Source organism: Rutidosis leptorrhynchoides, chromosome 3 (assembly GCF_046630445.1).
Source record: "Rutidosis leptorrhynchoides isolate AG116_Rl617_1_P2 chromosome 3, CSIRO_AGI_Rlap_v1, whole genome shotgun sequence".
Classification (NCBI taxonomy): Eukaryota; Viridiplantae; Streptophyta; class Magnoliopsida; order Asterales; family Asteraceae; genus Rutidosis; species Rutidosis leptorrhynchoides.
This window is the reverse complement of record NC_092335.1, coordinates 151135789-151149993: the sequence shown is the minus strand read 5'-3', so window position 1 is coordinate 151149993 and position 14205 is coordinate 151135789. Positions and strand designations below refer to the sequence as shown.

General features: G+C 36.0%; 1 protein-coding gene across 1 annotated transcript; it reads left to right on the top strand.

Annotated features, from left to right (window-relative positions):
• The first annotated feature begins 5948 nt into the window (after positions 1-5948).
• Positions 5949-9953, top strand: LOC139896909 (alpha-xylosidase 1-like). The gene is made up of 3 exons (XM_071879544.1): positions 5949-6247; positions 6797-7461; positions 7859-9953. The coding sequence occupies exons 1-3, from the start codon at positions 6006-6008 to the stop codon at positions 9757-9759; spliced, it is 2808 nt and encodes a 935-aa protein (XP_071735645.1). The 5' UTR covers positions 5949-6005; the 3' UTR covers positions 9760-9953.
• Positions 9954-14205: the final 4252 nt, after the last annotated feature.

Here is a 14205-nt window from a genome sequence, read left to right as displayed (position 1 = left end):
TGTTTAATGTTTATATACTTATGAATATAAATTGACTCTAATTTATCATGATGTTTGTTTTAATTTTTGATAATAGAAAATGTCGAATCTGGAAAAGCTTAAATTTACTCCTTTAGAATCAACTGGAAACAACTACATGCCATGGGTTATAAAAGTAAAAATGCATCTTAAATCAATGGGCATTCTTGAAACCATAAATGAAAACAACACTTGTTCTGAAAAAGAACAAGCTACGGCATGTTGCTTTATTCATCAACATATTGATGAATGCTTACAAAATAATTATGTGACTGTAGAAGATCCCCATGTTTTATGGGAAGGTCTCAAAAGCAGATTCAATAATCAAAGAGAAATTTTACTTCCAGCTGCAATGGAACAATGGAGAACATTAAGGTTCCAAGACTTTAAGAAAGTAAATGAATACAGCTCAGCTCTGTATAATACATGTTCACAACTTAAATTCTGTGGACATGAAATTAGTGATGCAGACATGATGGAGAAAACTTTCTCCACAATGAATGCTGCAAACATCACAGTGCAAAGAAATTTGAGAATGCTAAAGTTCAAAACATATCCTGAACTTAATTCATATCTCTTAGTTGCAGAGCAAAATGATGAGCTATTAATGAAAAATCAGCAATCCCGTCCTACTGGTACATTTGCAATCCCTGAAGCAAATACTGCAAATAATTATAAACAGGGACAAGGACGCGGGCAAGGTCGTGGTTATAATAACCATCACCATCATCATGCCAAAAGCCATAACTATGGTAGAAACCATCCTTATGGTAATGGTAATGGGCGTGGACGTGGTCGTGGTCGTGGCCGTGGTGGTCAAAGAAATAGTAATCCAAGAAAATATAAATATCAACCACAAAACAAGCCCATTAAACAAGATGTTGAAGAAAATTCTTCTAAAAATTCTGAAGAATCTTGCTACAGATGTGGTAGAATGGGCCACTGGGCTAATACTTGCCGAACATCTAAACATCTTGTTAAGATGTATCAGGATTCGCTGAAAGGTAAAGAAAAGGAAGTAAATTTTGTGGATAATATTGATCCAACAGTCACTGAGAAACCATCTGATTTATATGAAGATTTCTTGAATGTTTAAGTTGTGTGTCTTTTGAAAAATAAACGATTTAATATCGTCTGTCTTTGTCATTATGTTTGCTAAATGTTTCAGTACTATCTATTTGCGTTTAAAATATTGTGTAATATTAATGTACTCACTATTTATTTCTTATATATGAAGTTCAATATGAATTTTGATGGAATACAACATCAATCAAGTGGTGGAGATCTCTGTATAGCAGACAGTGGAACTACACACACTATACTTAAATCCGAGAAATATTTTATTGATCTAAAACCAACGGAAGGAACTATACATACAATATCAGGACCTGCTAACTTGATAAAAGGGATAGGAAAGGCAAATTTCATACTACCAAATGGTACAAAATTTTTAATAAATGATGCCTTATTTTCTCCCAAGTCAAGCAGAAATTTATTGAGTTTCTCCGACATATACCTTAACGGGTATGATTATCAGTCAGTGACAACAGAAAATGAGAAATATTTAAGTATCACTGACAAGAGTCATGTGGTTGAAAAACTGCCAAGACTTAGTTCTGGATTACATTATACACATATAAATGTACCAGAAATACATATGGTAGTTAACGAAAAATATATTGATCCTGGTGTATTCAGTTTATGGCATAACAGATTAGGCCATCCAGGATCAACAATGATGAAAAGGATTATTGAATGTACTCATGGACATCCACTAAAGGATAGAAAAATCCATCATGATACAATGGTTCCATGTACATCTTGCTCTCTTGGAAAATTGATAACTAGACCCTCACCACTTAAGGTTGAGAAAGAATCACCAATGTTTCTTGAAAGAATTCAAGGTGATATATGTGGACCAATTCATCCACCATGTGGACCATTTAGATATTTCATGGTTCTAATAGACGCATCTAGCAGATGGTCTCATGTTTGTCTGTTATCAAGCCGTAATGTGGCATTTGCAAAATTTCTTGCCCAAATTATTAAATTGAGAGCTCATTTTCCTGATTACACCATTAAAAGGGTGAGACTTGATAATGCTGGTGAATTTACATCTCAAGCATTTAATGACTATTGCATGTCTATAGGAATTGTTGTTGAACATTCTGTTGCTCATGTGCATACACAAAATGGTTTAGCCGAGTCATTGATTAAACGTTTACAGTTAATCGCTAGACCATTGATAATGAGAACAAAACTCCCTGTATCTATATGGGGTCATGCAATTTTACATGCTGCTGCATTGATTCGCATCAGACCAAGTGCAAGTCATAAATATTCCCCCCTACAACTTGCTTTTGGTCAAGAGCCAAATATTTCCCATCTTAGAACATTTGGTTGTGCAGTGTATGTTCCAATTGCGACACCACAACGTACAAAAATGGGTCCTCAAAGGAGGTTGGGAATATATGTTGGATATGAAACATCTTCAATATTAAGGTATATTGAACCTATGACAGGTGACGTTTTTACAGCACGTTTTGCTGATTGTCATTTTAATGAAACATTGTTCCCTAGATTAGGGGGAGAAATGAAAAATAAAGAAAATGATGTTTCATGGTGTGAACCTCAATTAAAGTATCTTGATCCTCGCACAAAAGAATGCGAGACAGAAGTTCAAAAGATAATGCATATACAAGAACTTGCAAATCAATTGCCTGATGCATTTACAGATACAAAAACGGTGACAAAATCATATATACCAGCAGTAAATACTCCAGCTCGAATTGAAATTCCAAAAGCTGGCAATAACGTCACTCATGAATCTTTGCCACGTCAGAAACGTGGAAGACCAATCGGTTCAAAGGATAAAAATCCTCGAAAAAGAAAATCAGCTGATAATGAAGTAAAAGAAAGTGTTCAAGAAGAACCACAAATCAGTACTCCTACTGCAGAGGAGATTGATGATGTCAATACAGAAATTGCAATCAATTATGCATATTCAAAAATATTATGGAACCGAAATGAAATGAAAAATCTTGATGAGAAATTTTCATTTAATGTTGCATATGACATCATGAATAATGATGATGATCCAGAACCAACATCTATGGTTGAATGTCAAAATAGACATGATTGGGCTCAATGGAAAGAAGCAATACGAGCTGAATTAGAATCACTCAATAAAAGAAAAGTTTTCGGATCCATCATTCTCACTCCTAAAGATGTGAAACCTGTAGGATACAGATGGATTTTTGTCCGAAAAAGAAATGAGAAAAATGAAGTTACAAGGTATAAAGCTAGACTTGTAGCTCAAGGTTTTTCTCAAAGACCGGGAATTGATTATGAAGAAACTTATTCTCCTGTTATGGATGCAATTACTTTTAGGTACTTAATCAGTCTGGCAGTTTCTAAAAATTTAGAAATGCATCTCATGGATGTTGTGACTGCTTATCTATATGGATCACTTGATAGTGATATATATATGAAGATACCTGAAGGATTTAAGGTACCAGAAGCATCAAATGCAAAACCCAAAGAAATGTATTCGATTAAATTACAAAGATCTTTATATGGGTTAAAACAATCGGGACGTATGTGGTATAACCGATTAAGTGATTACTTGATAAACAAAGGGTATACAAATAATCTTACTTGCCCTTGTGTTTTCATTAAGAAAACAACATCCGGATATGTGATCATAGCTGTTTATGTTGATGATCTTAACATCATAGGTACAAATAAAGAGATCCATGAAGCCATTCAACTTCTAAAGAAAGAATTTGAAATGAAAGATCTCGGAAAAACCAAGTATTGCCTTGGTTTACAAATTGAGCATATGCCTAATGGTTTACTTGTACATCAAACAACATATACTGAAAAGATTTTGAAACGTTTCAATATGGACAAGGCAAAACCATTAAGTACTCCTATGGTTGTTAGATCACTCAATGTTGAAGCTGATCCATTTCGTCCATGTGAAGATCAAGAAGACATTCTTGGACCAGAAGTACCATATCTTAGTGCAATTGGAGCTCTTATGTATCTTACAAATTGTACAAGACCTGACATTTCTTTTGCAGTTAATTTGTTGGCAAGGTTCAGCTCTGCTCCTACCAAAAGACACTGGAATGGGATCAAACACATATTTCGATACCTTCGAGGAACTACTGATTTAGGATTATTTTATTCTAACGAATCAAAACAAGATTTGGTTGGTTATGCAGATGCAGGTTATTTATCTGATCCACATAAAGCTAAATCTCAAACTGGATATGTATTCCTAAATGGAGGTACTGCAATATCATGGCGTTCTCAAAAACAAACACTTGTTGCTACATCGTCAAATCATGCCGAAGTGATTGCATTACATGAAGCTACTCGAGAATGTTTTTGGTTGAGATCAATGACACAACTCATTACTGATTCTTGTGGACTAGAACGCGATAAAAGTCCAACAACTATCTATGAAGATAATGCAGCTTGCATAGCACAGATGAAAGAAGGGTATATCAAAAGTGACCGAACAAAACACATACCACCTAGATTCTTCTCATACACTCAAAATCTCATTAAGGACAACCAGATTGAAATGAGATATGTGCAATCTAGCAAAAACTCTGCTGATCTTTTCACGAAAGCACTTCCAACTGCTATTTTCAGAACACACGTTCATAACATTGGCATGAGACATGTTCAAAAGATGTAACAGCTGAAGCGATGTCTACTTGAGGGGGAGTCAACTCCATGCTGCACTCTTTTTCCCTTAGCTAAAGTTTTTTCCCACTGGGTTTTCTTTAGCAAGGTTTTTAACGAGGCAGTAATTTATAGTTGATCTTCAACAAAATAAAATTGCTATCCAAGGGGGAGTGTTATAATAATAATAATAATATAGATATGGATAGTCAATTTTGGTGTATACATATAGTCAATTTTGGTACACAAAGTATGTATTTTTATATTGAGATTTTAGGCTATAAATACTCATGAATGCAAGCATTAAACTTGCACCATTTCTCACACTTACAAAGTGTTTCTTTCTTTCTCTCCATTATCATCTTTGTTCTTACACTTCATTATTAGTATTCTAAATCAAGAATCAAATCACTAAAGGTAGTTATAAGCCTACTGAATTATAACATCAAGAATCAAACCACTAAAGGTAGTTATAAGCCTACTGAATTATAACATCAAGAATCAAACCACTAAAGGTAGTTATAAACCTACTGAATTATAACAAGATACGCTGATAAGTTATAATACTCTCTTCATCATATTCCTTATCATTTAATATACTCGTATTTTAATAGAGATATTTGTTTTATTCTAATATACTCATAACTAAAATTTTATAGAGTAAGTGAATGTGATGATTAAATGAGCGTAAAACTGAACCCACCTTAGTGGTCCAGTGGTTCACTCTTTTGTATTTGTGCTTTGGGATTGAGGTGGGGAGGTCTCAAGTTCGAGTCTCTCCCCTGAAAAATATTCGTGAGATTTATTTTCTGAAAGCCGAATTGCCCCGTGGAAGGTTTTACCGACCTGTATTCAGGACCCAGATCCGATCGCCTGCCTCTCGGGATGGTTTAACGTTCGGATCTTTGTAATGCGGTTCGAGTTTCCTGCCCGAAAGTGCGTGCGTGCGTGCATGACAAATGATAGTATTCGATGCCAACAACCTACCTTTCAAAAAAAATAAAAAAATGAGCGTAAAACTAATTTTTAATTATTTTGTGTAAATATTTAATTTTTTCAAAAAAAAAAAACAAAAAACAAAAAATGGTTAAATGGATATCAAAAATGTAAAGGAAAATGTAATATTATGCTAGATATAAAATGTTTTTAAATAAATATACTTCCTATTCACTTATTTCACCCTTCTCCTTACTCTTATCCCATCACTCTTGTTCGCTACATTCGCTACAATTCTTCTATTTAAACACATAAAACACAGTACACAGTGACACACATCAAAAAACATTGCCATGGTCTCTAATTTTAGACCACTTGTGCAATTTCTAGCCACCCTTTTTGTCACTTCATCATGTTTTTTACATGTTCTTTCTTCTTCTAATTCCGGCAAGGAACTTCCGACTAAGTTCGGCAACGGCTACCGGCTCATTTCCGTTACTAAATCCACCGACGGTGCACTTATAGGTCAACTTCAAGTCAAACAAAGAAACAGTATCTACGGCCCTGATATCCCTCTCTTGCAATTATACGTCAAGTAAGTAAAATTTACTTACTCCACTAGTCCCTATCTCCGTTTTTAGAACTTTCACTTTACCCCCTTAAGGTTTCATTTTAATTACATACACCCCCTAGTACTATAATAACTTGACATCTTTTAATCAACACATCAAATAACAGATTTAGTGTTTATTACTTCCACTTAGCTAGACACGATCATAGTAATATACATTATTAATTAAAAAAATATAAATAATCAATTGTACTACTCCTTATCTCTTTATATTATTTTTATATATCAAATATATAAATAATAAATAATACACAGTGGTTTTAGCTCACTATACTATGTTTCTATATTTTGCAAGCAACTTTTATTTCATTATTTATTTATTTATTTAGTTTTTATACTGCTATAGATAGACGGAGTATTCACTTTGGAAGTTTATTACTAACAAAAATTAGTAATATCAGTTTAGGGGGTTATGTGTGATAGCTTACGAAATTAAGGGACTAAACTTGAACTATTATTAACTTCTTAGCATTTCTTCCGTCACTGAAAACTTAACGGAATATCGGTTTTCAGGCACGAAACTGACGACCGTTTAAGAGTACACATCACCGACGCAAATCACCAACGGTGGGAAGTACCGTACAACCTCTTACCACGAGCTAAACCTAAAAGTCAAACCACTGGTCAACATCAAAACCCTAACATTCCAATTGAATTCTCCGGCACCAAATTAACATTCAATTACATCGCCGATCCATTTTCATTCTCCATTAAACGCAAATCAACCGGTGAAATCCTCTTCAATTCAATCTCAACAACCAATTCACCGTACAATTCATTAGTTTTCAAGGATCAGTATCTTGAAATCTCAACAACGTTACCTGAAACTGCTTCATTATACGGTTTAGGTGAAAACACGCAACCGCACGGTATAAAATTAGCTCCGAATGATCCGTACACGTTATGGACAACGGATCAATCTGCAATTAATTTGAATATGGATTTGTACGGATCGCATCCGGTTTATATGGATTTAAGACCGGGTGGTAATGCACATGGTGTGTTGCTGTTAAATAGTAACGGAATGGATGTTGTGTATCGAGGGAATTCGTTAACGTATAAAGTGATTGGGGGTATTTTCGACTTTTACTTCTTTTCAGGGCCGGAACCTATTGCTGTTGTTGATCAGTATACTCAACTTATTGGACGGCCCGCTCCTATGCCTTACTGGTCATTTGGTGAGTTCATGATTATTATTGTTTACTTGCTGTATTTTTTAGCGCTGTGACACTGAAACGACAATTTGTTATGTTCATAAACTAATGAAAAAATTATATTTTAATTAATTCTTCTCTCACCAATCTTCTATGTTTGATTGATTTAGCAAGTCAAATTCATCTCACACGTTGAATAAAGGTTGGTGTTGTTAAATGTTAATGAAACATAATCTTTTTAAAGATTTTATTGCTTTTTAATATCAAACTTTACCCATACAAGAGACACATGTGTAGGTCACCAATTTAATGAAACCACATCACATAACAGAAACATGTTACACCAATAATTGATATTGATAATAAATTCCAAAATAGTCATATTATAACTGTTTAATTGTATACTGAATTCATCTTGTAGGGTTTCACCAGTGTAGATGGGGTTACCATAACTTATCAGTAGTCGAAGATGTTGTCGAAAACTACAGAAAGGCGAAAATACCACTCGATGTCATATGGAACGATGATGATCATATGGATGCTCACAAAGATTTTACTCTTAACGCGCGAGATTATCCTCATTCGAAACTAATTAATTTCCTAAACGAAATACATTCGCGTGGAATGAAGTACATTGTCATTATTGACCCTGGAATCGGAGTAAATTCCACTTATGGCACATACCAACGAGGCCTTGCGAATGATGTTTTCATCAAATACGAAGGTAAACCGTATCTAGCCCAAGTCTGGCCCGGGCCCGTTAACTTCCCTGATTTCCTCAACCCAAAAACTGTCTCTTGGTGGGCTGAGGAAATCAGGAGGTTTCATGAGCTCGTGCCAGTAGACGGGCTATGGATTGATATGAACGAGGCTTCGAATTTTTGTTCGGGTTTATGCACACTTCCTAAAGGGAAACAGTGCCCGAGTGGCACTGGGCCCGGTTGGGTTTGTTGTTTGGATTGTAAAAATATCACAAAAACCCAATGGGATGAGCCACCTTATAAGATAAATGCATCAGGGACAAGTGTCCCAGTCGGGTACAAAACTATAGCGACTAGCGCGGTTCACTATAATGGGGTCCGCGAGTACGATGCTCATAGCATTTACGGGTTCTCTCAAACCATTGCTACACACAAAGGCCTTCAAAGCCTCCAAGGAAAACGCCCGTTTATCTTGACCCGCTCCACATTTGTTGGATCGGGCCGTTATGCAGCCCATTGGACCGGTGACAACAAGGCAACATGGGATGATCTTAAATATTCAATCTCAACCATGTTGAATTTTGGTATGTTTGGTATTCCAATGGTCGGGTCAGACATATGCGGGTTTTACCCAGTTTGGAGACACCATCAACCCGAACCGTTAGAAGAATTATGCAACCGTTGGATTGAACTAGGAGCGTTTTACCCGTTTTCAAGAGACCACGCGAACTACTACTCGCCGAGACAAGAACTTTACCAATGGAAATCGGTTGCTATATCAGCAAGAAACGCATTAGGTATGCGGTACAAGTTGCTTCCTTACTTGTACACATTATCCTACGAAGCCCACACAACGGGCGCCCCGATAGCCCGCCCGGTTTTCTTCTCGTTCCCAAACATCACCAAACTTTATGGTTTAAGCACGCAATTCTTGCTCGGAAGTAGTCTAATGGTGTCCCCTGTTCTCGATAAACAACAAACGAAAATAAGCGTAATGTTCCCTCCTGGCACATGGTACAATCTATTCGATTTGAGTCAAGTTGTTGTATCGAAAGAAACCGAGTCTTTCTCAATGGATGCTCCCTTGCACGTGATCAATGTCCATTTATACCAAAACACTATTCTTCCTATGCAAAGGGGAGGAATGATTTCAAAGGAAGCAAGAACAACACCTTTTACACTTATTGTGACTTTCCCTATGGGGTCCACAAAGGGCGAGGCAAAAGGGAAGCTTTACGTTGATAACGATGAGCTGCCCGAAATGAGATTGGGCAACGGGCAGTCGAGTTATGTTGAGTTTAGCGCAAAGGTTGAGAATGGGGTGGTAAAAATGTGGTCAGATGTTATTGAGAGTAAGTTTGCTCTTGAGAAAGGTTTGGTTATTGAGAAAGTAACGGTGCTTGGGTTAAGCGGTGGTGCTCGTGGCGGATTTATGATGGATGTAGAGGGCGGTGATGGCGGTTTCGATTTATCGAAGGTTGAAATGGTCGAAAATGAGCATAAGTTATTTGATGAAGTAGGAAGTAAAGGTAGTAAGAAGAGCAAAATGGTGGAGATAAAGGGATTGGAGATACCAGTTGGTAAAAAATTCTCAGTGTCGTGGAAAATGGTAGTTGAATGATAATTGAGGGTCTATATGAAAATATCGGCCAGTTTTCAATAATTATTTCAGTTTTAAGCAGAGAAATATTGATATCCTTTTTTACTTATCTTGTTTTTCTATTCAACTTATCATTGCAAGTATCATGTATCAGTGTTGTGATAGTGATACCAATTGCCCTTTTGTTTTGTTTAAAATAATGATAAGGATGCATTTTGATAAATTTAGCTATCATAGAGTTTTTATATCTATAATCCACATTTTTGACCCAAACATTACCAACTTTAAAAAATTGTTATGTTTGTTGGTTATAAAATATATAACGTATGAACATAATTCATTGAACTGATTTTGGATTCACGATTTGTGGTTAGCTTTTGATTATGTGATATTACTTTCCGATGAATTGCTATGGAGTTGCACGATTCCACTTATCGAAACCATTACTTATATGGGCTGTTACGTGGGTTGAAATGGGCTCCGAAACCCAACCAAATGTAGTGTTAACAAATAGACGGTTAGTTTGGTCAGCGAAAATGGGCTACAAGTCCAATGACTAACTAAACTTCTTTGTTTTTAGTTTGAAAAAAACACACAGAACAGAAATAAGTATCAACTTTAAAAAACTGTGTAAAATAAAGATAAAGAACTACCCTATTGTTTTATTTAAATTAAAGATAAAAATGCATTTAAAAATTTAGCTATCACAGAGTATTTATATCCTCCTCATGACCTAAAAAAAGTATCAACTTTAAAAAACTATGTTTTGTTTAATACTCCGTATATACACATATTTAGAAAACTAATCCAATTTTACTGACTTGTTAAACTAATATATACACATATTTATTCAACGAGAAACTTAAGAGAAATGTCACACTTTTAGATTAAACAGGCACATGTCATTGCTTCCCTTCTTCACAATCTTTTTCTCAAATTCAAAAATCAAATCGATTCATTTTTTAAGAAGTGATAAATCTGATTTGAATCCAGATTCACTTTTTTTTGTTTGATTCTTAAATTGAAAAAAGGGACGCGAGGAAAGGATGCAATGACACTTGTCTGTTTTAATCTAATATTGTGCATCTGTCATAAGTCTCTTGTTGAATAACAAGTCAACAAAATTGGATTAGTTTTATAATTATTATGTTTGTATAGATAGATATAGATACTTCAATAAAAAAAATAAGTTTCTTGTAGAAAAGCCAAAGTGATAATCAGGAAGAAAACTCGATCCGCACTAGTAGCATGCATGTACAGTGGCGAAAACAGGAATTTTTTTTCACCCGGGGAGAAATGTTTTTTAAAGCGTATCAACTTTTTTTGGTAAAATATGGAGGTTTTGGGGAAAAATATGGTGATTTTTGAGCAAAATGTGGAGGTTTTTAGGCAAAAATATGAAGGTTTTGGGGCAAAATACGAAGGTTTTGGGGCAAAATATGGAGGTTTTGGGGCAAAAAAAAATTCCACCGGGGGCAAAGTCGAAAAACCCAAAATTTTTACACTAAAAATTGCAAATCGACTGGGGGCATCTGCCCCCCTTGCCCCATGCTATTTCCGCCACTGTGCATGTACAAATAACAAAAAAAAACCAAATATAAATAGAAATAATAAATATACGTGGAACAAATGATTATGATTTTCTTTAAAGAAAAAATGATAGTAACCGATTCGAGTTGGTTAGACTCCTAAGAATAATAGAAAAAGAAGAGACAATGCTTGGAGCAATTTTCTGATATATTCTCAAACAAATCCAACAATGACAAGATAATTGGTAACGGCTAATGACCACTAACGGAAACATTTAACTGGAAAAAATAAACGTGCAAATGCCCACTAACGGCTAATGACTAACAATATGCAAGATAATTGGTAAACCTGTATGCATGCATGTCGCCTACAATTGTGGATCTTAGAATGACTTCCTCAATCTCACGTGTAGATTAGACTTATTCCAAATACTGCAAAAAGACTTCATAAACCATCTGGACTTCATATTGGGCCGCATCCAATCAACCCAATTAATCCAAGTAACGAGCTAGGACCTGTTTAACACGAATGGGCCGTGAAGCTCTAGTTGTATCATGCTGGGTAAGCCCATTGTTATTATCTTGTTGATCCAATTCGCTATCATTGCCCTCCTGTTGAAAAACAACCTTGTCCTCAAGGTTGGGCGTTGTTCATCTCAAAATCAGGAAAAGAGGATTGGAATTCTTGAACATCTTCCCACGTAGCCTCACTCGGAGTGAAACCCTTCCAAGAAACAAGAATTTGTTGATTGTTATCTTGTAGACGTCGATCCAGAATTGCCGTAGGTTCAAGGACAGGAAGGTCGCCATTCACCAATGGTGGTAATGGTGCTCGATTCATCTGTGGGTCTCCACGACAAGGACGCAAAAGGGAGACATGAAAAACCGGATGAATGCGACTGGTATCTGGTAACCCCAATTTATACGCAACCTGACCGATACGACTTAAAATCTGAAACGGACCAAAATAACGTTTAGCTAATTTATGGGAAGTTCGAGAAGCAGAGGTAAGTTGTTGATAAATATGGATCCTGACATAAACCCAATCGCCCACTTGAAACTGAATGTCTTGACGATGTATGTTGGCTTGATGAACCATACGCATCCTAGCTTTCTGCAAGTTTTCCTTTAATTGCTCTAGAAGTGTTTGATGTGCTATTAAAGTAGAGTCAATAGAAGCCACTGAAGATGTGCCAGCCAAATAAGCAGGAAGATTGGGAGGAGGGCGGCCATAAAGGGCTTGAAAAGGAGTCATTCCAATCGCGCTATGATGTGTTGTATTATACCAAAACTCAGCGAGATACAAATAATGGCACCAAGAGCGGGGTTCGTCGCTAGCAAAAAAACGTAAGTAATTCTTCAAACAACGTAAGTAATTCTTCAAACAACGGAAGAGCGGATCGCGATCAGACACAATGGATTTCGGTAAGCCATGAAGATGATAGATAGTATGTAGAAAGTGAGTAGCCAATGTGACTGCTGTATAATTTGGCCCAAGACTAATAAAATGTGCACTTTTGGAGAAGCGATCAATAATAACCCAAATCGTAGTCTTGCCCGATGATGGAGGTAAATTTGTGATAAAATCCATTGCAATGTCTTCCCATACATGGTGGGGAGTCGGAAGTTGTTGAAGCGGGCCATAAGGCTTATGGGTCGGGGATTTTACTTGCTGACAGATGGCACATGAGGCAACAAATTGACGGTTCGATTGCTTCATATGGGGCCAATAAAAAGAAACGGATAAGCACCTTAGAGTACCTTGGACCCCTGAGTGCCCTGCTGGTGGTGTAGAATGATGTTCGGTGATGAGTTGAGAGCGAAGATCCATAGTGTCTGGCACCACTATGCGGCCTGAGCGATACTCTAAACCGTCATGAACGCGATACTAAGGAAATTCTTGTGGGTTAGCTGCTAACTCATTAAGAAACTGCAATCCTTCAGTTTGTGAAAGGACCCGTCCTAATCCATCTGGACGAAGTCCATATCTATTATAAACGATTCACAACAGTTGCTTACATCGCGAGGTACTTGACCTCTATATGATACATTTTGCAAACATTGCATTCGTTTTTGAGAAGACAATTTTTCATTACATCAAAAAATGACGACATGCATACTTTTTCATAATATATCTAACTATAATTGACTTAATAATAATCTTGATGAACTCAACTACTCGAATGCAACGTCTTTTGAAATATGTCATGACTGACTCCAAGTAATATCTTTTAAATGATCAAATGCACAGCGGAAGATTTCTTTCGTACCTGAGAATAAACATGCTTTCAAGTGTCAACCAAAAGGTTGGTGAGTTCATTAGTTTAACATAAATAATCATTTCCATCATTTTAATAGACCACAGGATTTTCATTTCCAGTTCTCATAAATAAACGTCCCATGCATAGAGACAAAATATCATTCATATGGATTGAACACCTGGTAATCGACATTCACAACTTGCATATTAGAATATCCCCATCATTCCGGGATCCTCCTTCGGACATGATATAAATTTCGAAGTACTAAAGCATCCGGTACTTTGGATGGGGCTTGTTGGGCCCGATAGATCTATCTTTAGAGTTCGCGTCAATTAGGGTGTCTGTTCCCTAATTCTTAGATTACCAGACTAAAAAGGGGCATATTCGATTTCGATCATTCAACCATATAATGTAGTTTCAATTACTTGTGTCTATTTCGTAAAACAGTTATAAAAGTTGCGCATGTATTCTCAGCCCAAAGATATAAAGGGTAAAAAGGCAAATGAAACTCACCATAATGTATTTTGTAGTAAAAATACATATAACGACATTGAACAAAAGTAGGGTTGGCCTCGGATTCACGAACCTATAACATTCATATGCGTATTAAAAAAACATATTCTTGTAACCGAATAACTTTATTTATTTTTTATTATTGATATAATTGTTATTTTTAA

Coding starts and splice junctions, on each gene's coding strand:
- LOC139896909 (XM_071879544.1), top strand. CDS start 6,006: ATGGTCTCTAATTTTAGACCACTTGTGCAATTTCTAGCCACCCTTTTT. Junction 6,248..6,796: donor CTCTTGCAATTATACGTCAA/GTAAGTAAAATT, acceptor ATCGGTTTTCAG/GCACGAAACTGACGACCGTT. Junction 7,462..7,858: donor TATGCCTTACTGGTCATTTG/GTGAGTTCATGA, acceptor TTCATCTTGTAG/GGTTTCACCAGTGTAGATGG.